Source organism: Tenrec ecaudatus, chromosome 5, assembly GCF_050624435.1.
Source record: "Tenrec ecaudatus isolate mTenEca1 chromosome 5, mTenEca1.hap1, whole genome shotgun sequence".
Taxonomy (NCBI): Eukaryota; Metazoa; Chordata; class Mammalia; order Afrosoricida; family Tenrecidae; genus Tenrec; species Tenrec ecaudatus.
Window position 1 is genome coordinate 30,645,961 of NC_134534.1, and position 22,327 is coordinate 30,668,287.

Below are 22,327 nucleotides of genomic sequence, written 5' to 3' on the forward strand. Positions count from 1 at the left end.
TAGGGTCCACAAGGGACCGGAGCAGAGTAAGGACTGGGAGTTGAGAGGTGTGCGGTGGTGGTTGGCGGGTGAAAGGGAGATGATGTCAGGGAGCCCAGGAAGAAAAAGATTGGAAATGGAATTGGACGGTGGCAGCAATTATACAATTCTGCTTGACCTTGAACTATGGAATGATATGATATATGTATTCACTCCCAATTGATAATACATTTTTAACAATAGAAAGTAAATTCCCTATATTTATTTCCTTAGGGGTTGTGATGAAGGATATAAGGTAGAACTTATAACTGTATGAAAAATAATATGTAAGTATATGATTGGAGTCCAGTTTTCCTAACTATTTCAAACTTCCTAACTCTTCCTAACTTCCTGCAATTTGAATATTAACATTATTGCTGAGATCCGGATGTTATTGTCTTTGCTTCCAAAGCCCCAGTAGCTGTTGTTACAGGCTGTTTCGTGCGCCTTTCAAGTGGAATTCTCCCTTGGAGGCTGCAGTCAGACTGGCGAAGGAGCCATTTATTTGGCCACAGCAGTGATGAGAGTTTTGTCATACCTTTACTCTCGCTTTTAGTTCTCATCTCGGACTTGATGGACTGAGCAACCCTGTAATCAAGACAAATGGGATATTTTCCTCTGCAGTCTGCTGGTGAGGAGGGGAGTAGAACTCAGAAAAGATGTGCTGCTCCTCAGGGTTAATATGACCTTCAGCTCTCAATTTTCCTAACTCCTGGTTCTTAGTGGTACAAGCATTTCATTTAATTTTCCATGCAAATGCTCAAAAAATTATAGTGCTCCATTTCTTTAGCTGTGTGACCTCAGGGAGCAAGCCAAGGCTTTCTCCTCCCGTGAAGAGGTACAGTCTCAGAAACGCAAACCCACAGGGGGCACTTCTACCTTGTCCTACAGGGTCACAGTGAGTCAGCAGGGACTCGATGGCAATGGTTTGACTCAAGGTAGAGCCACAGAACACGGCCATCAGAAAATATTTCTCTCCACACAGTCTGCTGTTCCCATCTACCATCCCAGATGCTATTTCTTGGTCCTTTCTTAGGTGCAGGTAGTAGACTTAGGTACTCATAATAGTTCATATTTTGGGTCACTTCCTACCCAGGAAGTCCCACACTCCTCCAGACAGTCTTATGAAACAGGCACTGATGCTGCCATCCTTTAGGCTTGAGGGCCCTGATGGAAAGAGAACCTAACTGGTTTCTCCACAATCACACAACTAGGAAGGGAGCCAGGAAGCCAGTCTAGATCCACTACCCACGTGCTAGTTGAGTGGCAACTATGTTCTCCGTGTGGTTCTTACTTCCACTCTGCGGTTCTTGTCCTGTTTGACACTTTTTGTGCTGATAGTTCATGCTGTACTAGCCCTCCTATCTAGTGAAGGCAATCTTCTTTTTAATCGTTTTTATCGGCGCATAATTCAAAGATTATACAATTCAGTACTTCGATCAGCATATTTTATACAATTCAATAGTTCAATCATAGTATGAAGAGTTATCAGTCATCACCACAGTCGATTGTAAAGCATGCTCTTTCTCTTGCTCCTTGTTATTAGCTCCCCATTTCCCCCAGCCTCCCCTCCCGGGCCCTCAGGTGATTATTAATCCAGTATTATCTCTCTAGATTTACCTATCCTGAATTCCATATATAGAAAGTCATACAAAACCAAACCAAACCAAACCACCACCACCACACAACAAAACCCTAACAACAATGACCACAGCAAACAGGAAAACCTCACTAGGAAAGAAAGCAGGATATATTAAAATGGAAACCACTTTAAAATGGGTCGAGTGAGATCAAATGATAAGGCATTATGTTTTCATCTAACTACCTACCCTCTGCTATCACGGACTTTACTAAGCTCTCTGTCTGCTAGCGCGGCTGTTCACAGCCCTGGATCTGAAGGCAGACTTGATTTTGACCCTGTTCACCCAATCTTCTGCGAAGTTGGTAACTGGCTTTTTATTTCATCATCACTCAGACAGTTCAATGGAAACTATGGAACATGAAGTCCCGAAACTTCCGAATCTGACCTTTTTTATCGTTGGGCTGTAAGAAGGCTCGAATGTGCGGAGTGTAACTAGACCATATTATAGAAAATGTAACTAGCTTTTGGGACAGTCTCACCAGTAGGACTCCAATGAGGTGACTGTAGCGGCACATATTAGGAATGCATGATTTCGATAAAGTAAAACTTTAGTTAGAGACATTTATAGGTCATTGAAAACATTTTTTAAAAGAATGCTAAACAGCAATATTTGAAATTGTTAGCAAAACCTAAGAGCATTTAAGCAATCTTGAGAAACCTCATATTAAGTTGCACGGTCTAGGCCTCTCCATGTGATAAATTGCTGAAGGTCCAATTTTTCAATGTCTTTTGGAACGATCTGTTCCTTTAGTCTCTGTTCAAATTTTAACACACAGTAAGCAAAGAAACCGCTAGGGATGCCCAGGAGTCAATTTGCTGCATTTTGATTCTTGCAGCTGCCATCCGAAGACTTAACTGCCCCCTTGAGGGTGGCGGGAACTCCCTGGGGAGTGCAGATGCTCAGTGTATGCAGTCCCTGATGGGAAAACTGGAGGTGAGAGTCTCCCAGGAGGAAGTCCTGGCCATCTGCTTATGGGGGGAGAGGGAGATCAGCCACTGAGACCCTTTGGTAGCACCGTTCTGCTCTCACCCACGTGGGCCTTCCATGGTCTGTATCCACGGAGTGACCGCTGGTTAGTGGGTGTGGGTGACCCCCCCACATGGTAAATTTGCTGTTGGACTGACAATAAAGAGCCATTGAAGGACAGTAAGCAGTTAGGTTCTCCTGCAGTGCCAGGCCAGCATGTGACCCATCACCCGTCATGCTCAGCATTGAGAAGTCATATAAATGAATTCCTCTGCGTGTGTCTGAGACAGTCTCTGCCTCCGTGTTTTCTTCTCTCCTCCAGCCCTTGACTTCAACGTGTGGCAATTCGCCACAATTGAACTTAGCAGAGATGGGTTTTCAGTGCTTTTAAACTTTCACGTTTTTAAAGACGATCGGCTAGGCAGAGATCTTCAATTCAGAGGCAGTTCTTGTCATCTAGCTTTGCCTGGGAAGGCAAAGCAAACCACCTCACTTACTGGGCCAGATTCCCTGAAAGGGATGTGGGCTCAAAGAGCAAGGGCCTCACTGGTGTGATCTCTGTCTTCCTTCTCTTACCTTTGTACCCACTCCTTCACTTTGTTTGCCTCTGGTCTTGCTTCACCCAACTCTTTTCCTGTCCCTGTTACCTCCTAGGCTGATGAGCCTCTCAGTGGCTTGCTTTATCTCTTCTTTCTCCTTCTGTGTTGAGTAGCTAACCGTCCTGAAAAGTCTCGTCATTGTCCACATCTCTGTATGCACTTGACTTCTGTCAGAGGATCACTTCACGGCCTGTCTGGGGGCAGAAAGATGAACCCCAGGAGCCCTTGGCAGCAGTTCTGCTGTGCTCTGAATCGGCTTGATGGCAGTGGATGGGTGGCCTGCCTGTGTACCTTTCCCGACTGCAGACTGGACGTGGGCAAGCAGGACACTTGCTTTTCCACCAGTGCGTCTGGGTTTTCGTCCCAGTACCATGTGCAATGGTGCCTAATGCCAGAAGATCACAGGCCGGTGGATCCAAGGTCAGTGGACCGTGGCAGAGCTCCGGCAACTCTCCAGGTCCCTGACCCAGTCCCAGTGGGCTGGAAGGCGGAGGCAGGGAGAGAGGAGGCTCCTAGCGTCTTCCTTATGAGAAGGCTACACTCTCAAGGAAGCACCATAGGGCTACGGCATGATTGACAGGTGGGATTCCACCCTTCCAGTTTCATGTCTCCAGGTTGACATACAATGATCTTACTACCACCGTTGGCCATTTGAGTTCACCCAGAGACACGTCGGAAGAAGCTCTGGCAGTTGACTTCTGGAAAACCAGCCATTGATGAACGTGCCACGGTGCCCAGTCCTGACCTGAAGCACTGGAGTGGCCCTGTGATCAGAGCTTTCTGGGTGGCAACTGGTCTCTTTCATGGTGTCCGAAGAGAAATGCAGCGAGACGTGGAACGACTCACCCAGAACCTGTGAATCTAGGTCACGCACCTCCATGGAGCCACTGGTCATTGGCTCTGCCTCCCTCCAGGGTTTACCTTTGCTTCTTCACTTGTTTATGAATGTAGCTACTCGCGCCCCCACTCCTGGTCTGCTCAGCTGAGCTTCCAAGTGTCATTGCACACAATACCCCTTTGTGCCTGTATTTTGTATGGCTGCTGTTTTCAAGTGTTGGGACTCTTGGTTACTCTAGTTAAGATTTGAAATGTTCATCTTTGGGATCTTTACAGAACCCGTGTCAGTAAGTCGTCTTAGGCTAAAGGTGTAGAGGCGGAAGGAATAGGGGTTTTAATGGCATTCTGTGGGGATTCATGTGGACAGGCATTAAAACCCCACTGGGGCCCCGTGCTGTGTTAGAACTGGAATTGAAGAGTGAGCAGACGACGGGAACTTCACGGCAGAACAGAATTGGGGCCCCCTGTTCTGTGGCACCGAGCGCCCTGCCCACACCTGCCTACGAAACCTTGGAGGTGGCAATGCAGTGCTATCGGAGCGCCACGCGGTCCCCATTCTTGGCTTCCGTTCCTCCAGGCCGAGGTCTGGTCTTTTAATATCGTGTTCTCAGGGTCTGACACAGCACTGGCAAGTCCTAGGTGCCCGGAGAATGTCTGGAATGGACCATGGAGCTGAATTACAGTGTGTTTTTGAAAAATGTCCGAGTGGTGCCCATCTCGGGTGCTGTGGGAAAACAGGAGAAGGGTACCAGGCGTGGCACTTGCCAAATGACAGCCCTCATCAGGTTGCATTCTGGACGCAGTCTCCCTTGGACAGTAATTTTACTTAAACCAATATTGGCAGTCCCCATCTGGTGGATTACATTTTTGAGGAGGCTCTATAATTTGGAGGCATGCTAGTTGGCCAAACCAGGGTCTCGTATTTCTGTACCAGCACCGAGAGCCCGACATTTAATGGAAAAAGACCCATGTGTAATAAAGAGTGATATACCTGTTTTCTCACACAGCACTCAATTTTCCGAGGTTTAACAATTGATCACAGTGCTCTTATCGGTATTTTTAAATGCATCTGTTTACAACGCTTACGTAGAGATTTTCCCGAAGAAGCTGTTAGCACAGTAGCTATTTCTGGGGAACAGCCCAGCTGTGCCCTTCCGGTGAGGAAGAGGATTTCTATATTTGCCTCCAAGCCTTCTGTACAGTTTTTGTATTTATAATAAGCATACTTCATGTTCATATAAAAATGAGTTCGTAGAGTAAGTGTGAAGCTTGAATCTGTACATCTCGTGAGCTTAAGCATCATTTATTGAGAGTGGCTGCGGTCTGGGGGAGAAGGTCTAGTGCTAGGCAGCCCTGCAGATCGTGATGTTTCCAGCCCAGAAGGGTTCGCCCCCAAACAGGTGGCTGAACAGGATTGTGGGTGGTGAGAAAAGCTTTGTAGATGCGGAAGGACCTAAGAAGACTCCCAGGTTAGGTGGTTCGCGCAGTTGTTTGCTTAAAAAAGCCTTGGGGTCCAGGTGAGTTTGCTCCGTTGCAGTTGGTGGTAAGCATCGGCACTGCTGCCGGCCTTAGGTTCATGTTGTGACCGGGTGCCACCGAGACCAGGTGACCGCCAGAACCTCAGCTGCTGACTTGGCACCCAGCAAAGCCTTTACCCCCAGAGCTGGAGCGTTTGTGAGAGGCAACAGAAGGTAAACAACCGAGGAGTTGTGAATGTCGAGTCTGACCATGTGTCTCAGAGCTGACCTGTGCTCCACATGGTTGTCTTTTATTTACTTACATTGGTTTTGTTGTGGCTGAGAAGATGAGCGGGTACCCCCCCCCCCCACAAACATAATTTTTTTTCAAAGTTATATATTTAAATTGTTTTACAAAACCTTAATCACCTTCAAAGGACTCTCCATTACACTGGCTGCGTCTGTCAAATCTGTGATTCTATTCTTGGAAACATTTTTCATACTCTTCTGTTTGGATGGCTGACAGCACATCCCTCCTTTTCTTGCCTCACCTCTTCTCTGTCGTTAAATCACTCCTTTCATGTCCCTCTGCATTTGTGGAAACAACAAATCACACAGAGTGAGGTCTGGTGAGGAAGGGGCATGAGACAAGGGAGGCTTGCTGGGTTTTGCCACAAAGTGGCACACTGAGGTGGCTGCGTGAGCAGGTGCATTGTCGTGGTGGCAAAACTAGTCCCGTCTGATACAAATCAGGCCTTTTGGACCGCACACTTTTATGCAATCCTTCAGAACCTCTGAATAGAAAGCCTGATTAACAGTCTGACCTGGAGAAACAAACTCCCACTGCACTAGCCACTGCACCTCAAAGAAAAGGGGGGGGGGAAGTAGCATTGGGTTTTGGGGGTGCCCCCTCACATACACAGCAGAGGAGATACAATTTGAATATTTCTTCATGTACAATTCTTTGAGTTGAGCACTCATTCGCACCTTTTGTTCCAAATTGCTCCACCCTCATTCACACCCACCCCCAGCATTTGAAACAGCTGTTTCTTTTCAGGAGTGAATTGCCAGGCCTTTCTCCTGAGGCGCCTCGAGTGCACACAAACCCCAGACCTGGTGGTCAGCCTGTGAACCATTTTCCGAAGGCACGAGGGAAACAGATGGCTCATGTGCAAACAGAGGACGCCAGGAAGAGAAAAGGTCCAGGGAATGCGTCTTTTGGACTCTGTAGCAGGAGGCTCAGCAGGATCAATTAAGGAGTAAAATTCCATGCAGCCCAATCTGAAAACGTTTAGAAAGGGATAATATGCTCTTTAGTCATTCTTGCCTGTTACCATTAAAATGGTTTACTTCAAAATGTTAAAAAAAATGCCTCCCCTACACCCCTCCCTCTCCTTTTTTGGTGAACTAGGTCACAGCTATAAATTGAAATTACTTTTTTTGGGGGGGTATACTTTTAGCGCATAAATATATTATAATTCATGTGATTCAGAAGTATGCATTTTTAATATAGCTAGCTCCTTCCCAAATTAACTTCTCTGAGCTGCTTCTTTGCCTGACGCACCCCCACCCCACCCCCGCCCACCGTCTCTCGCACACACTCTCCTATGATTGTTATTGTCACATGTCAAATGTATCCAGGCCAAGTATGTTCTGCAACCTGTCTTTTACACTTAACAATAGGTTTTAGAGTTTTATCTTAGTCATTGCCTAGAATTCACTGTTTGTTTGTTTAAATGGGTAGAAGTATGCCACAGTTTAAATGTATCATATGTTTTGTTCTACTTAACTTTTTAGAACAAATAATTAAGTTTCTCTTGTGATTCTGCCTGGAGAAAGGCCAGGGGCCTTCATGGGGCCCGGTCGAGTCAGGTGAGGAAAGGGAGCTATGGATAACAGTAAAGGACTTTATGAAATTAACTCCAAATGTTTATTGTTGGAACTTTTTGTCCAAAAAAGCTTATTGGTACAGGCCATGTTTTAAAGAGAAATTGGATCTTATAGATAACAGCCGATTTATGAAGTGAATAGTACTTCTTTCTTTTTCTTTTAAATAAGAAATGCTTTCTTCTCTTTACCCATTAGTTTGGTTTTATTCTTGGGAATGTTTATCATTATTTCTTGGAAAATAATTCTACTAACTGGAAGAGCTGCTTGCTTTTGGGAAAAAATAGAGCAAGAAAACCAACAATTTGTGGACATAATGGTCATGTATTTTGACCATGATTAAGAGACCACTGACCAGCTATCAGCCACTCATTTATTAAAATAGAGGTTGCAGCCTTTGTGACTACAAATAAACCTTTTATGGGGCGCTAAAGTGTTTTTTGTGCCTGTCATCCCCCTCCCCCCAGAAGACCAATATTGTTATTTGCCCGCGGACTTTCGCCCACACGTAGTTGATGTTCCAACTGTAAATTTGGTAACCTTTTAAGAGTCGAATTAACTGCTTCCTGGTGGTCATTTACCATACAAAAACCTGCTGAGGCTTAACATGGAAAGGTGAGAAAGGTTCCATCTTCTTTTTTATAGGTTTTTAGAAAGTTATTATTTATAATGTAACCTACTTTGCTGCAAACTTGTTTTCAGCCTTTAAATTCTACTCTCTGGATTTGTTTTCTCAATTGGAAATGTAATATTTAATGATTTCAAATGTTGACAACATTTTTAACTTTATGATCTCTTTGCTTACAAGAGCTAGAGGGGCTTCATAAAGTTCCCGGAAACTCAGAATTGAAAGATAATGGCATATTTCGAAGGTTTTCTGAATCACTGAAGTGCTAGACATAGTGCTGATCTTGCGTCTTGTTAAACGGGGACATGCCAGGCTGTAGAGGTATCTCTGAGGTTTGTAGATCTTTATGACCATTCCTTAAATGTGTCACGAGTCATAATATCCTATGTTCCGTTGAAAACCAAACCTTTCAGTTAACCAGGGCACCAACTTTCTCTTCTGTGTTCTGTGTGGGAGACGAGCTTCCCCAGCCAAACTCCCTGTCGCCAATTCACTTCTGACTCACAGAACAAGGCGAAAGCGCCCTGTGGGTCCTGAGACTGTCACTCTTGAGAGGAGTAACCAGTCATGTGTTTCATGGGTGTTTACCTGCACCTGTACCTGCCGGTGGTTTCTGACTCAGACGCTGCGGATCTAACAAGGAAGCTGCCGTAGAATGCTTGCCTGTAAAGTAATGCACCGTGTCGCATTTTGTTGCACTGTGTTTGATTTAAGGGAAAAAAGTGATGCTTCTAACTCATTGTAAGCTTGTGTGTGTGGATGATCTACCGTGTTGTTCTCACTCATAGGGCTCCCATGAGACAGACTAGGACTGCCCCAGGGGGGTGGATGCTGCATTTTTCACAGGTCATCCTCCCGTGGAGCCAGTGGGTGGGTTCGAACTGCCAAGCTCTGGGCCAGCATTAAACTACCCAAACTAGTTAACTTTACAACTTAATCGTCTAAAAAGGTGGCCTAGTCGGTTAATCATTAGACTTGTATCCACTAGATTGGCAGTTCAAACCCACCAACTGCTTAGGAGGAAAGAGATGAGGTGGTCTACTTTTTCAAAGATTGATAGTCTCAGCTACCCTAAGAACCAGTTCTGCGCATCACAGTGGGTTATTGTGTAATCAGTGCTTAAACCAAAGACCAGTCACTGTCATTGAGTCTGTTTAGATTCCTCACAACCCTGTAGGACAGCGAGCGGCCCCTTTGGTTTCCCAGAATACAAATCTATAAGGGAACAGGAAAACTCATCTTCTTCCCTTACAGTATGTGGTGGATTCGAACTTATGACTTTGAAGTTACCAGCCCAACTCCTAACCTACTATGCCAACAGTGGAGTCCTGTTTGATAACTGAGACATAGTCTCAGAGGGACCTACGACCAACTCATATGGTCACAGAATGATAGCAATATAGCAACAACTCAAAGAAACTTCTAAGCATTTATGTTTCAAAAACTACCCCTTGCAGAATGTTATAGAAAAACAGGGAACAGATTCAGGAGACAGACAGCTTTGGATTTTCAGAACCATTTGGATCACTACTAACTATGTAACCTAATCCATTGTAGTCTTAGTTTCCTCGTTTACAAATGGGAACACTACTCCCCACTTCAGATGATAGCTGCTGGTAAACTGCCCGGAAAGCTTTGGCATTCAGTAAAGTCACCCAAACTGCCTCTCCAAGGCAAGTCCTCCTGAAAATAGATGCCAGCATTGACTCAGAGCCTACATAAAAGACCATGCATTTTAAATTTTTTTCGAAATTAAAATTCTTAGCTTGGTTCCTGAATCAGAATACCGATTCCAGGGTTCTCGTTGTGTTTTTCATCGTAGGTCGTTTGAAGGGCCTGTCGGGTTTCAATTCCAACAGCAATGAAATTAGTAATGGAGGCAGTCCTTTCTGACTTTTGATCCTTTATTTTAATCACTTGGACAGTTGCAAGGCTTTGTGGAGGGTCTTGTTGGGCCTAGGACCGTGGGATGGCCGTCTCTCGCTTACACTATTGATGTGGTGGGCTGTTGGAAGAGGCAAGGAGGATTGAGAAAGATGTGCCATTGGGGAACAAACTAGCATCAAGTGCATTCCTCTAACCGCTAAAATTCCAATGGTGTGATTCGGTGAAATGTTTATCTGTAATGCAAGTGGATTTCTTTGACAGAAAATGCCCTTTATTTTCTTTTTAATATATGTATTTTTTTCTTTTTTAGGATGCAGAATAGAAAACTGTGATTCTTGTTTTAGCAAAGACTTTTGTACCAAGTGCAAAGCAGGCTTCTATTTGCACCGAGGCCGCTGCTTTGATGCGTGTCCAGATGGCTTTGCATCATTAGATGAAAGCATGGAATGTGTGGGTGAGTGGCTTTTATATAACTCTCAAACTGCAGCTTTAATTTGAACACTTATTTCTTGAAAACCGTATGCAAGATATGTTCAGGCTAAGAATCATTTTTTTCCTATTATAGTATAATTAGGACTGAAAGTTAATTTTTTTTAAAAATGCGGACTTTCTGAATTTGTTAGACGTCCTGACCAGGAGTCGTGCCGCTGTGACGTTGGGCAGTTGTGCGTTTGCCACGTTAAACTGTGTGCTGATAACATTGTGTAGCTTGTGTAATACACCAACTTTTATCTTAATAAATTGGTGGTAACTGTTGGCACAAAAAATTAATTCAGAAGAAAAGTGAGTTTTCCAGCAGAACCTTAACTCTTTGATTGCTTTTGTTAAGCAGATTAGTTATGAAGCTGATTCTTATCCATAGTTTTAGTGAAAAAAAATTTTTGAAGGGAATTTTTTGAGCTGAATATATTTTGTTGGTGATTGCATATAACATTGAAACAACTTTACTTCTTTCACTTAATTCAGGTAACCTAGAATGCTTACTTTATTATATACATATAATGTATGGCATTCATGATTAATAATTGGGAATACACACTTAAAATGTTTTTAATGTCTTCAATAGGATTTGGTAGTTTTATACCACTGATTAAAAGACATAAACTACTCAGTAACTCAGCAGTCCACAACCTGTGGGTCGCAACCCCTTTGGGGGGGTCAAACGACCCTTTCACAGGGGTCGCCAGATTCATAACAGGAGCAAAATGAAAGTTATGAGGTCACAATGAAACTAGTTTTGTAGTTGGGGGGTCACCACCGCCTGAGGAAGGTGGAGAACCGCTGCAGTAACTTCCTGTTGATGAATGTCTGGATTGAGTCCCTGATGTAATGGCCTCTTCAAGTCCCCTTCACCTCTTTGTCACATGTTATGCAGTCGATATGATGCACAGCAGAGCTGTGAATTGACAGCGAGACTCTCATCTTCTTAAAATGGGTTCTGGAAAGATAACGAAGAATTATTTTCAGCAGAAGTATTGCTGAAATTGCCGTTATACATTGGATAGTTTGCAGAGAAGAACACATTTACATGAGGCGTTTTTGAAGAGAGGTGTATTATGTTCCTATTTATATCAGAGTTTACACATCCGGGCAGGCAGCATCCTATTTAAAATAAGAAAGTCACTGGAAAAGCATATTGAGAAGGTTGAATTTGCTTTTGAAAGGCAAGATCATACCCACGGCAGATGCTCACTAGAGACTTGAAAGAAAAATTCAAAAGGAAGTTCTCTCTGACCTCGAAGGCTTATGAGTTTAGCTGCCACCGGAAAGGTCAATGGGTTGAACCTGTCAGTTCCCCCATGGGAGAAGGGGAAACTGTGTGCTCCCACAAACTTATAGACTCAAAAACCCCTAGAGGCTGTTCTACTTTTTTCTGTGCGACTGCTGAGTCAACCTTGACTAAGTGGCACATAGACTAAATGGAGAAGAATCTTAAAAAGCCACAATGCCAGATGAGGTTTGGAGTGCTGCCATGTTAATTGTGTGGGGGCTGTTAGCTGATTTCCCCTCCACTCGTGTGCAGAGACTTTTCAGTGGTGAGTATGATGAGAAGGTTGAACTTAGAACTTTATATTTCTGTGCGGCTCCCTTTTCACATAATGTTTTGGGCAAATAAGCTGCAAAAATCTGCTATTAAGAGCAAAGATATCAGTGTGAGGACTAAGGTGTGGTCAATGGGAGCCAAGGTCTTTTCATTTGCTTCCTGGGCGCGTGTGTGCCGGACACTGAATAAGGAAAGCCACAGAAGCATTGATGTGTGGGGATTATGGCGTGGATGAAGACTATTAAGTACATGGAGAACTGCCGGAAGAACAAGTCTGTCTTGGAAGTCATCCATGCAGCTAGATGCTCCGTATAAGTGAAGATGGCGAGAGGGTCTTCATGTACCTTGGCCGTGTTTTCAGGAGGGGTGGGTCCCTGAAGAGATAGAAAAAGAAAAAGAAAGAAAGAGAAGACATATTAGGTGGGATTGCCCATTTTAGATCATCAATTTTCTTTTCAACCATTTAAAGTACTTATCATCACACCCCCCCCCCCAAAAAAATTACCTTACACCTTCGTTTCATGTCTCTTATCCCTCTATAAACTGCTATCTTCCCCTGCACCCAAACTAATACCTGCCAACTCTCTAGTCCGGCGGTTCTCAGCCTGCGGGTCACAACCCCTTTGGGGGTTGAACGACCCTGTCCTAGGGGTTGCCTGATTCATAACAGTAGCAAAATTACAGTTATGAAGTAGCAATGAAAATAATTTTATTTGGGGAGGGGTCACCACAGCATGAGGAACTGTATTAAAGGGCCGCGGCATTAGGAAGGTGGAGAACCACTGCGCTAATCTATTGCTACTTCTTCAGTCCCTCACCTTCCCCATAAAATGTGTTTATCTAGCTATAGAATAGGGACATTTTAAAGCATTTTATTGTGTTTATTTTCCAGACTGTAGTAATGTACTGCATTAGAGAAGAAGAAACACTAATAAACTGAACTCATTTATGGGTTTTATAGGGAGGGCAGTTGTATTGATGTATGAAAATGTCTACTGTCCTGATATGAACATAGCGTCTTCTAAGGGTTTAGCTGTTGTGTCTCTTGAAGGTTATATAGATCAGAACTCTGAATGATCCAGTAGATTCCCCCACCCTCCCAAAATGAACCAAGACAAAATGAAAGTAATAGCTGTTTATTCATTTTGGTGGCATTTGTTTCTTGTTTCAAATAATTTACAGTTATTGAAAGATAAGTATAGGTCTTTGCAGATGGTACCATTAAATTTTTGGTATCTCAAAGAAGTAGAGAAATATTGTTATATGACTTTGGTGACAGTGGCACGAATGGACATCAAATTACTATCTGTGTGGTTTTTTTTCAATTATTAGAAGGATGTGAAGTTGGCCATTGGAGTGAATGGGGAACTTGTAGCAGAAATAATCGCACCTGTGGATTTAAATGGGGCCTGGAAACCAGAACACGACAAATTGTTAAAAAGCCAGCAAAAGACACAATCCCATGTCCAACCATTGCTGAATCCAGGAGATGTAAGATGGCCATGCGGCATTGCCCGGGAGGTAAGTTTGGACCGTTATTGGGGGGTGCCGCTTGCTTCCTCAATTCTCTCCCTCCCTAGCTAGCCTCTTTTCCCAACGAGGCTAACCCTGAAAGTAACCAGATGCACACCCAAAGGGTGGAGGGTAGGGTGTGTGGATTCTACTTTGTACTTACTTAGGGAGAAGGAGAATATAAAGTACGTAGTTCATTTATTTTCATGATATTTTACAGATAATTTAGAAGAATAAGTTCTTCATGAGGTTTTTAAAGGAGTGCAAGCGTGTGTGCTTGTGTGTGTGATTGTGTGTATGTGTGTGATTGTGTGTGTGTGGTTGGGGGGTTAATGAACCATAAAGGCAGACCTGTATGAAATCTGGCTTTTACAAGTGCTACCCTGAGAGAAGCAGTCCAGAGGGCTTGGGTTAGTAAGTTTACCGCATCTTTAAAATCATCGGCATCGTTACTAGTTGCAGATGACAACTGAAAATAAACTTACCTAGGCACCGGAAGGAATGAACGTTATCTTAATGTTACCACAAGCAGCTATTTCTCTTTGTTTGGAGACTAATTTGTAGAAAACAGCTACCGGAATGTGTGTGTTTCTGCATGTCCTGGTAGTAATTGTGCAGACTTGCAGTAGTTACTCTGTCATAACAAGATTAGGCCCATTTAGGAATTAGGAAGTGCCCATAAGTACGACACTAGGCAAAGCAGAACCAGCACATTGAATTGTGGGCTCAGCTTCGTCACCAAGGTTCTGGAAGCGCTCACGGCTTGCTCCCCTGTGTGGTGTCACAGCTAAGACATCACCGCGCCAGGGTTCAGGTTTGAACTTTCCAGTGCATGAAGGAGGAAAGTAAAAAAAACAAAGTTCCATTTGGAAAATTCCTTTATCAGATATGTTGTTTTCTGTATCCTTTCTGTCGGTGCATACTTCTCCAGCGTTGCGGACTGCAAAGAGAATGCACGTGTTTGTTGAATGGCTTTTACCGATGCGTAGACTGTCCCCTGGACGGTGTCTGTGCCTCTGGAGAAAGACCCAACTTTTAGGACTCAGAGAGGCCAAAGGCCTTTGAGAACGATTAGATCCAGATTCAGAAGCTCCCACTAGGAAAGCACTTTTTCCTCTTGAATTAGTTTTGCTTTTCCTTGCTGGGTTTTGAAGCAAAGTTTTTTTGGGCCCGCGTTTCACTAACAAGGATGGTTTTGTTCACTGAAACTGGGTATTTTTCAGTTAAAATATAAGAAAATATTTTCTTACAAAACTAATAAGCCACTTCTTGGATAGCTGAGAGCATTTAACCTGCAACCTTGTCCCTAAAAACAACCCTGATGTATTCACCTATGGGAAAGAAAGACTTCCTTTGTTGTGCATTGTTTATATAACTACCCCCCCCATTCCTCTTCCAGTAACATGGTTCCCCCAATTGTGGTTTACGTTAATAGCAAAAATTAACCTGAAAATGCTCCTAGAACCAACATGCTTATGTGTAACAAGAGCCAGCACTTGCCCTTCCCTTCTGCAATTCTTTATTTTGACCTAGTTCCCGTCTTGCTCGAAACTTTTGTAGATAACAACTAACTTGTTAAATACAATGTTGATTGCATCCATGTTTATTGTGTGGGCCACCAACAACAGCTCACGGTGTTCAATGCAATACAGCCTGACACTGTCAGTAATTTTAAGTTGTGCCCAAAGGAATCATTGTCTATGGCCTGTCACTATTCCACTTTTGACCAGTGAACCAGGGGAGGACTTTGACTTAATACATATTTAGGGTAGGCCTCAATAAGTCTTATTTGGAAAGCTCCTCTCTCACCCAGGCCCCAATAGGTACTTTTTCAGTTTAATCAATTCTATTCTTATGAAACCTCCAGAGTAAGTAGGTTTTAAAAAAATCATAATTGGAAATTTTTTGTTGTATAGAAAGAGAACTGGATGTGAATTGATGGTTGCTGGAAATGGCAAATTATTTTGCCATAAAATACCTTTTATTTAAATGTAGGGAATGAAAAGCAGAAAATTAATTTTGGAACTTGAGCGGCAGTTGATAAAAATTGGCATAACTTCCAGTGGAGTGTCCCACCTTGCCTCAGGTGAGAGAGGAAAGAGTGCCTTTCTTCAATAGGTCACGGCGATTATGGAAGGATGGAACCATCGAGAAGCAAACCACTTTATCCCATTTTACATCTTGATTTGATTTCAGTGACCTGCTTTGACAAACCATGCAAAAATGTAAGTCGTAATCAGGTTGGGAATACAGGCATTTTTCAGATCTTTTCAACATATGTGTAGATTTTTCTCCCGTGAGCCAGGCTTGACCTGATTGCACACTAATGCAGCCTTCCCTTCTTCACACTGCAGCACGGACACATTAATGTCACCTGCTTTTCATTACCCGGGGGTCCCTGTAAGGGAACAGTCACTAAGGATAGAAGACGGCACAATGAAAACTCTTAGAAGGAAATAAATGGTTGTGAGACAAATTTTAAGAACGAGTGTCCTGCTGTAGCACCCTGACCCCTTTCTTCCCTTAACTGTCTGTCATATGCTTATTTGCTTTGAAAAACCAACCAGCCAACCAACCTATCTGGGAACATCTTGGTTTGTACTTGAATTAGTCTGTGTACATTCCCAGTCTCCCTCGTCCTTGTGATTAGTTTTTTCTCCTTTCCAGTGACTTCACTTGTAGACTTGATTGCACTCTCTGACACTCATTCTTCAGGGTCTTGGTCTTGATTTTTAAAGCCCACTTATTCGCCGGATCAGGAGATGTGGGTCTAGGTGCCCTGGCACCTCATTAATTCTGTGACCCTCGGCAAGTCACTTAACCTCTCTTGGCCTCTAGTTCCTCATTTGTAAAATTGCGGTGGTGGGGGATAGGCAGGCTCTCAGAGCCAGTCCCGCTTGAAAATCAGATATTTTCAGGATGTATTGCCAAATACGTGGGAAAACTCAGTCGTCGTCCTGTGAGCGTGGGGAAGAGACTCGGGAGCTCAGGAATGAGGTTTCACAACCACAGAAGGACCCAGTCTCCGGTGTGTGTGTGTGTGGGGGGGGGTGTGCACTGAGCTTTAGCCAAGCCTTCCCCAGCTGGCCACGCTCACCCTCCTCCTTCAGCAGGGGCTCGACTTGTGTCGGCGGCTTTTTATAAGTCTGCCTATGACCTTTTGTTTAGCTACCAAGACAGGAGGATGGATAATGAGAAAGGGAAAGAAAGTAGGGAGAATAAAAGGCCATGGCAAAAAGAAAGATGGCTTGTGGGTCAGAGGGAAACAAGGACAGCCCTAGAACAGACTCTTTACAAGTGGAGGGGTACTCACTCTGCAGATAGAACTTTGTCTCCAAGGTTACCAGCCGCTACAGTTATTGTAACCCCCACTGTCCACCCCGGACTACACTAACCAATATTTACTCCTGGTGGCACTTGTTTATTCTGTTCCTATGTAACCTGCCACTTAAAGGGATTTATGTGTGAAAGGATTTCTAGTCTAGAGCACAGTGTGAATTTCTTAATGGAAATGTATGGCAGCGCCAGTGTGCGACATTCACGACACAGGTGGGAAAGTGGTGCTCGCTGAGATACAAAGCGGGAGAACGCTCCTGAAGAGGAGAGGAAGTTGTCTTCTGGAGGTGTATATAATAATCTCCCACTCTTTCCAGGATGGGTCACTGCTCCGCTACCCCATCCCCAAGCGGTCTGTCTGACCCAAGTGGGACTCCTGAAAACGAAGACAACTACTTTTGTAAATGTATTCAGACAGTTTTTGAGCCTCGCTCTGGGCTGCTAATCACAAGGTTGGCAGTTCAAACCAACCTTTTACTCCATAGGGAAAATGTGGCTGTCTACTATCATAAAGATTTATAGCCTTGTAAACCCAACATAGGGTCACTATGAGTCAGAATCAAGTGGATGGCAGTAGATTTGTATAGTCTTTCAAAATCACTCTTCTAGAGGAGTCTGTCTCTTGTTCAGCTCCATCCAGCATTCACCCCTGACCCCTGTGTTCTAGGGCACACGAAAGCACTGGGTGTCCGGTGTCCCATCCTGTAGTTGAAGTCTCTGGGCCCAATGTGGTTTTTCTCTTCCTGACACATTTCAGCAATAACTCTTAAAGTCATTTAGGTAAACTTGTCTACAGGCTCCCAGGACCTGATGACTCCTGCTTGTGACAGCCTGACCCACGGCATCAGTTATTAGTAATACTGCAGTAGAATTATTGAAAGCCACTGAGGCACTGGGATACAATTTCCCTATAAATTCTTCAGGGGAATACTACTTCGGTTTGGAAAATCCTCCTCTAAGGCAACATTTACCTGACCAGTAGACTCATCCCCCAAAGCGGCTTTGACTTGGAAACAAAAGAAAAACTTAAAACTTGAATCTCTGAAAGCATCTACATTTTAAAAGGCATGTATAGTAGTAAGACCTTTCTAATCTCTGTTTTCTATACTTAAACTGACAGCAACATGTGGACGACGTATTAGATAATATAACTAGAGATGGTTGTAGATTGTGACGGATTAAACCCGCAGCAGGAAATAGGCACATTTTCAGTAGGATAGGGTCACGATAGTGTGCTTTAGACATATGTTCTTTATTTTTCTACATTTTGTTTACATTTGAGTTGCAATTTATGTGGTCTGCTTTAGACATGCCAAACTCACAAGAGTAGCTAGGAGGAGATGGGAAAAGAGGAAACGCTCTTTTCCTTTGAGACTTTCATACTTATCAGCAATGTAGGTACTGAAAATTTTATATACAAAAGAAAGCAGCAAAAAAGAGGAATTAATATTTCCCTATTGGCCACGCTAATCGATTAGATTTTTTTTTAATCAGTATTTGGCATTCTTTGCTGTAACCTAACCAAATCAGACCATTTCCCTGGCCCTTTGTAAGAACGGTGACTCGCTCTGATGTGCATCTCCCAGTGGTTGCAAACTGCAGCCACCCATCACAGCCACATTTTAAAATGCTCCTGCTAATGTGCAGGTGGAGTTAAGCGTTAACAAAGATCTCCTTGCCTCCAAATAATTTCTCTCAGTCAGTAGCTAAAAACAAAAACCAAACTCATCTTCAGCCAATTGGCCGATTCCATCTGAGTGACCCTGTGGACTAGAGCAGAACTGCCCCTGTGAGCTTCTGAGGCTGTAAATCTTCAATGGAACAGGAGGCCTCACCTTTCTCCCTCAACGTGACTGGTGAGTTTGAACTACCAGCCTTGTGGGTAGCAGCCCATTGCATAACCCACTGCTCCACCAGTACCCTCCCGTGGTGCCAAAAGGCCTTAGCTATGTGCTTCCAAGTAGTATCTTGGGAAGTGGCCGTTTACTAATTATCCACCTATGTGTTTATCTGTCTCTTCATTCACTCACTGAATGAGCAGGCAAAACTATTGGTCTGTATTGGAGGTGGTGGTGAGTTTTGTTCATTTAGTTTTGTTTAGCAATACATTTTCCCCCACGATAGGCTAATTTTTATACACCGTAACCTGTGAAAGTCAGAACCTGATGATAAGCCATTGTTTTCCTGGAGCTTAAAACAGTTATACCTTTGGCTCAGTGTCATCTTCCCACTTTTCTGCCACTGCCAATTCATGGGAAGCATTTTGAGTTTCCCTTCTCTGACGAGTTTCTGACTTGCTTGTGTCTGGCTGTTGCAGAAACAGCTAAGTGGGCCCTGATGGTGGGGGCCAATGAGAAGTCCGCAGGCTTCCCAGCCAAACTCAAACTCATGGCCGCCAAGCTGATTCCAGGGCCATCTTTGTGACCCTATAGAATAACATAGAAATAACTGCCTCTATGGATTTCTGAGATGGTAAATCCTGACGGGAGAGAAAAACCTCATCTTTCTCCTGTGGAGCAGTTAGTGGTTTTGAACTGCTGACCCTGGGGTTAGCAGCCCAATGCATAACACACTAAACTGAGACCTGGACACAGACACAGGCATCGAAGGGGCTGCAGAACCCTATTGCATGGAGGCCGAGAGAATGACATGAGACCTTTCCTGCCCGTGTCCTCATGATCCAGCCCTGGAACCCCAGTGAACCGGCCCCGCTTGCAAGGGGGACGAAGGAGTGGCTGTCGAAGCCACCCGTTTGCCCCCAGTTTCTGTCATTCTCTCCAGATACAGTTCTCTATCTGGAACCTCGGCCGGCCCATTACTACTCTCTTTTATGAGTGCTTATAAAAAGGATTTCTCAACTCCGTATGCCCCCAAAGCCCAGAGGTCTTTGTGTAACAAGGCAATCCCAGGAAAATTCCGAAGGAGCTCTCCTTTTATGCGTTTCCACCCAACGGTAAGCTACACGGATCTCCATGTAAACGACATCAAGTGATCGTTACAACACGCCGACATAAAAATGACTTTAATGGGACACACATGGAGTCCGTGGCAACTTCTCCCTTCCTTTAGGGGGGCTTCCAGCCCCCCCTTTTACGAGATAAGAAAGTCGTATGTATAAATCCCTTCATGGCTTCCGAGAACAACGTATTTTCCTCATCAGACGCCTCTCTGGGATCCGTAAGTGGTGTTGATAAAAAGGGCCCAGGCTGTGTGCTCACTCCAATTTCCTGTAGACGCTTCCCCGCCTCTGGGCCGACCTTGAGCTGTGCTCCTGGCTCTTCTCCAGGAGAGGCGGCAGCAAGAAAACATTCATGGAAACCTGACGGAGGGGCATGGAGATCCCGGCACGCTTCACACCCTCGCAGAGGGCGAAGAACCGACTCTGTGCCAGAGAGCTGGGCTGACAGCACAGAAGGCTCTGTCGGGAAAGCAAACCACCGTTCCATTCAGTCACTTTGGCATGACAACAGGCTGATATGTGTCGTCCTTGGCCTTCATATTTGTTCGTGTCAGCGCTGTTTTCTAGTATTTGAGGAAAGTAGGAGTGAAATCAGTGAATTTGTATGGTTAAGATGCATCTCGTTTATTTTGCCTGTCACTCAAAGGATTTAGCATTCCTGTGTCATAGAAAGGCAGGAGGAGACTCCGAAGAGTTTATGGAAAAGCACCATTCCCTTTTAATTCCAGTCTTCCATGAGTTTATTGAAGCCTCCTGGTATGTGATAGCATGGTCAAAGAAAACCTCCAAACCAAGCAAAATTGAAAGTGTAGAATGAAGAAAGTTCAATTAGAATAAGATGGTTTGGAGGAGTCTACATGTTTGAAATAATTGCGCCCTAAATATTGGGCTTTGATTCCTACCAGGTTTTCTTTGATGTCTACCTTCTTTCAAATGTAGATCTAGCACAACCTTCATGTAAAAGATGCCCTTAGCCCAGAACATCCAATATCAATTTAATAATAGGTTCTGGAGGTAAAAAAATCTCTTGTGCATTCAGTGTGTTTATATATGAAGGGTATTCGTGTGTGTGTATGTGTGTGTTGGGTGTGTAGTACACAGTTGCAACCCACGTGTGTGCAGTAGAAGCGTTCCATACGGTTTTCCGACTGTGACCTTTCAGAAGCAGGTTTGCCAGGCCTTGCTTCTTAGGTACCTCGGGGTAGATTTAACTGTCAACCTTTTGGCTAGTTGTTGAGGACTTAACCACTCACACCATGCAGGGACTGACAGCTGACACACTTTGTCTCTCTCTCTGTCATGCAAACACTCTGTTCCCATTTTAGACACATTAAAGTGTGGATGTTTCGATTGAAGTGGAATGTGTGCCTCAGACTGGAAGTCACCCATGGTAATTCTCAGGGAAACACGAGCTCTGCAGGGGGTGCTGCTTCTGCAGCACCCGGGAAGATTTCTCATGGGGGCAGGGAGACTGTTCTAGGGCAGTCAGTTGTAAGTGGTTGAGGTTTTTGATAATATACATGTCACAACTGTATGTTTCCAGAAGGTGGCTTTGTGCAATACGGAATATGGAATCAGGGCCGTTTGACCGATCAGCTCTGTTCATTGACTGCAGTGACCCCGTAGATTCTTTTAGAAATATTGAATGCATTTGGAATATCCTGCTATCTAGAAAATGCACAGATATATTATACTAGGTAGGGGCAGGACTTACCTTCTTAAAATGATTTTTATATCTTGTCTGACAGTGTACCCGGAAGACCATACCCTGATTCTATAGAATGTGCATGTTCAGTCAGGGACGTTGTTCTGTTTGGAGTTACGCAGCCATTCCCGCCCCCTTTTCTGAATTCTTCCTCCCCTCCGCACATTAGCTCACAGTCCCTTGGGTGCCTGGCTCACCTTTCTCAGCTGCGGTTGTCACTATGGTCCCATACAGATAGATCTTAAAGGAACACAATGCCTGAGACAGACCTTCATGACCTGTTAAATTACTGTTTGGGTTTAAGACAATTTAGGGGATGTTTTTAATGAAAGTTTTAAAGATTATCTGAGGGCAGTGGTTTGGGGATTGGGGATCCAGCCTCCCTGGCTCTCTGCAGTCTGGAGTCTAAGCGAATTTGACGTTGGTTTGTTTCTGTCCCTCCTTTTGATCAGGAGTCTCTTAGAGACCCTTTTGTCTAAATGTTCAGTAATGATTGCTGGACGCAAACCAGGTCTCCTGATCTTGTGGCAAAAGAGACAGTTATTCTCAGAGGCTTTTCACAATGGAGGCAGTCCTTTTTTTAAATGGGCATGATGTAGAGAGCAAAATACTCTTCAGTAAGACCCGAAATTACAGATGGAATATTTTTGATAGCCTTTTCTGATTTCTCTTTCTTCTCTAAGGCTGGCCTTTGAGATTTGAGTGTGCCCAAATACCTGATGTGATAGAACCATCCATATTTTGAAAACCTAGGAAGTTGAATTAGCTTTGATACAATACATTATGAGGTGCCTCCTCACTCTGCTTTTGAACCTCTGTCTCGAAGATGATGGATACGATAAGTGCTAG

General features: G+C 44.0%; 1 protein-coding gene across 1 annotated transcript in view; it reads left to right on the forward strand.

The window, feature by feature from the left end:
- Positions 1-22,327, forward strand: part of RSPO2 (R-spondin 2) — a 186,870-nt gene that overhangs the window by 107,025 nt on the left and 57,518 nt on the right. The window contains exons 4-5 of the mRNA XM_075549362.1: positions 10,233-10,376; positions 13,299-13,487. Of these exons, the coding sequence (XP_075405477.1) occupies positions 10,233-10,376; positions 13,299-13,487 (333 nt within the window). The remainder of the gene's footprint in view (positions 1-10,232; positions 10,377-13,298; positions 13,488-22,327) is intronic.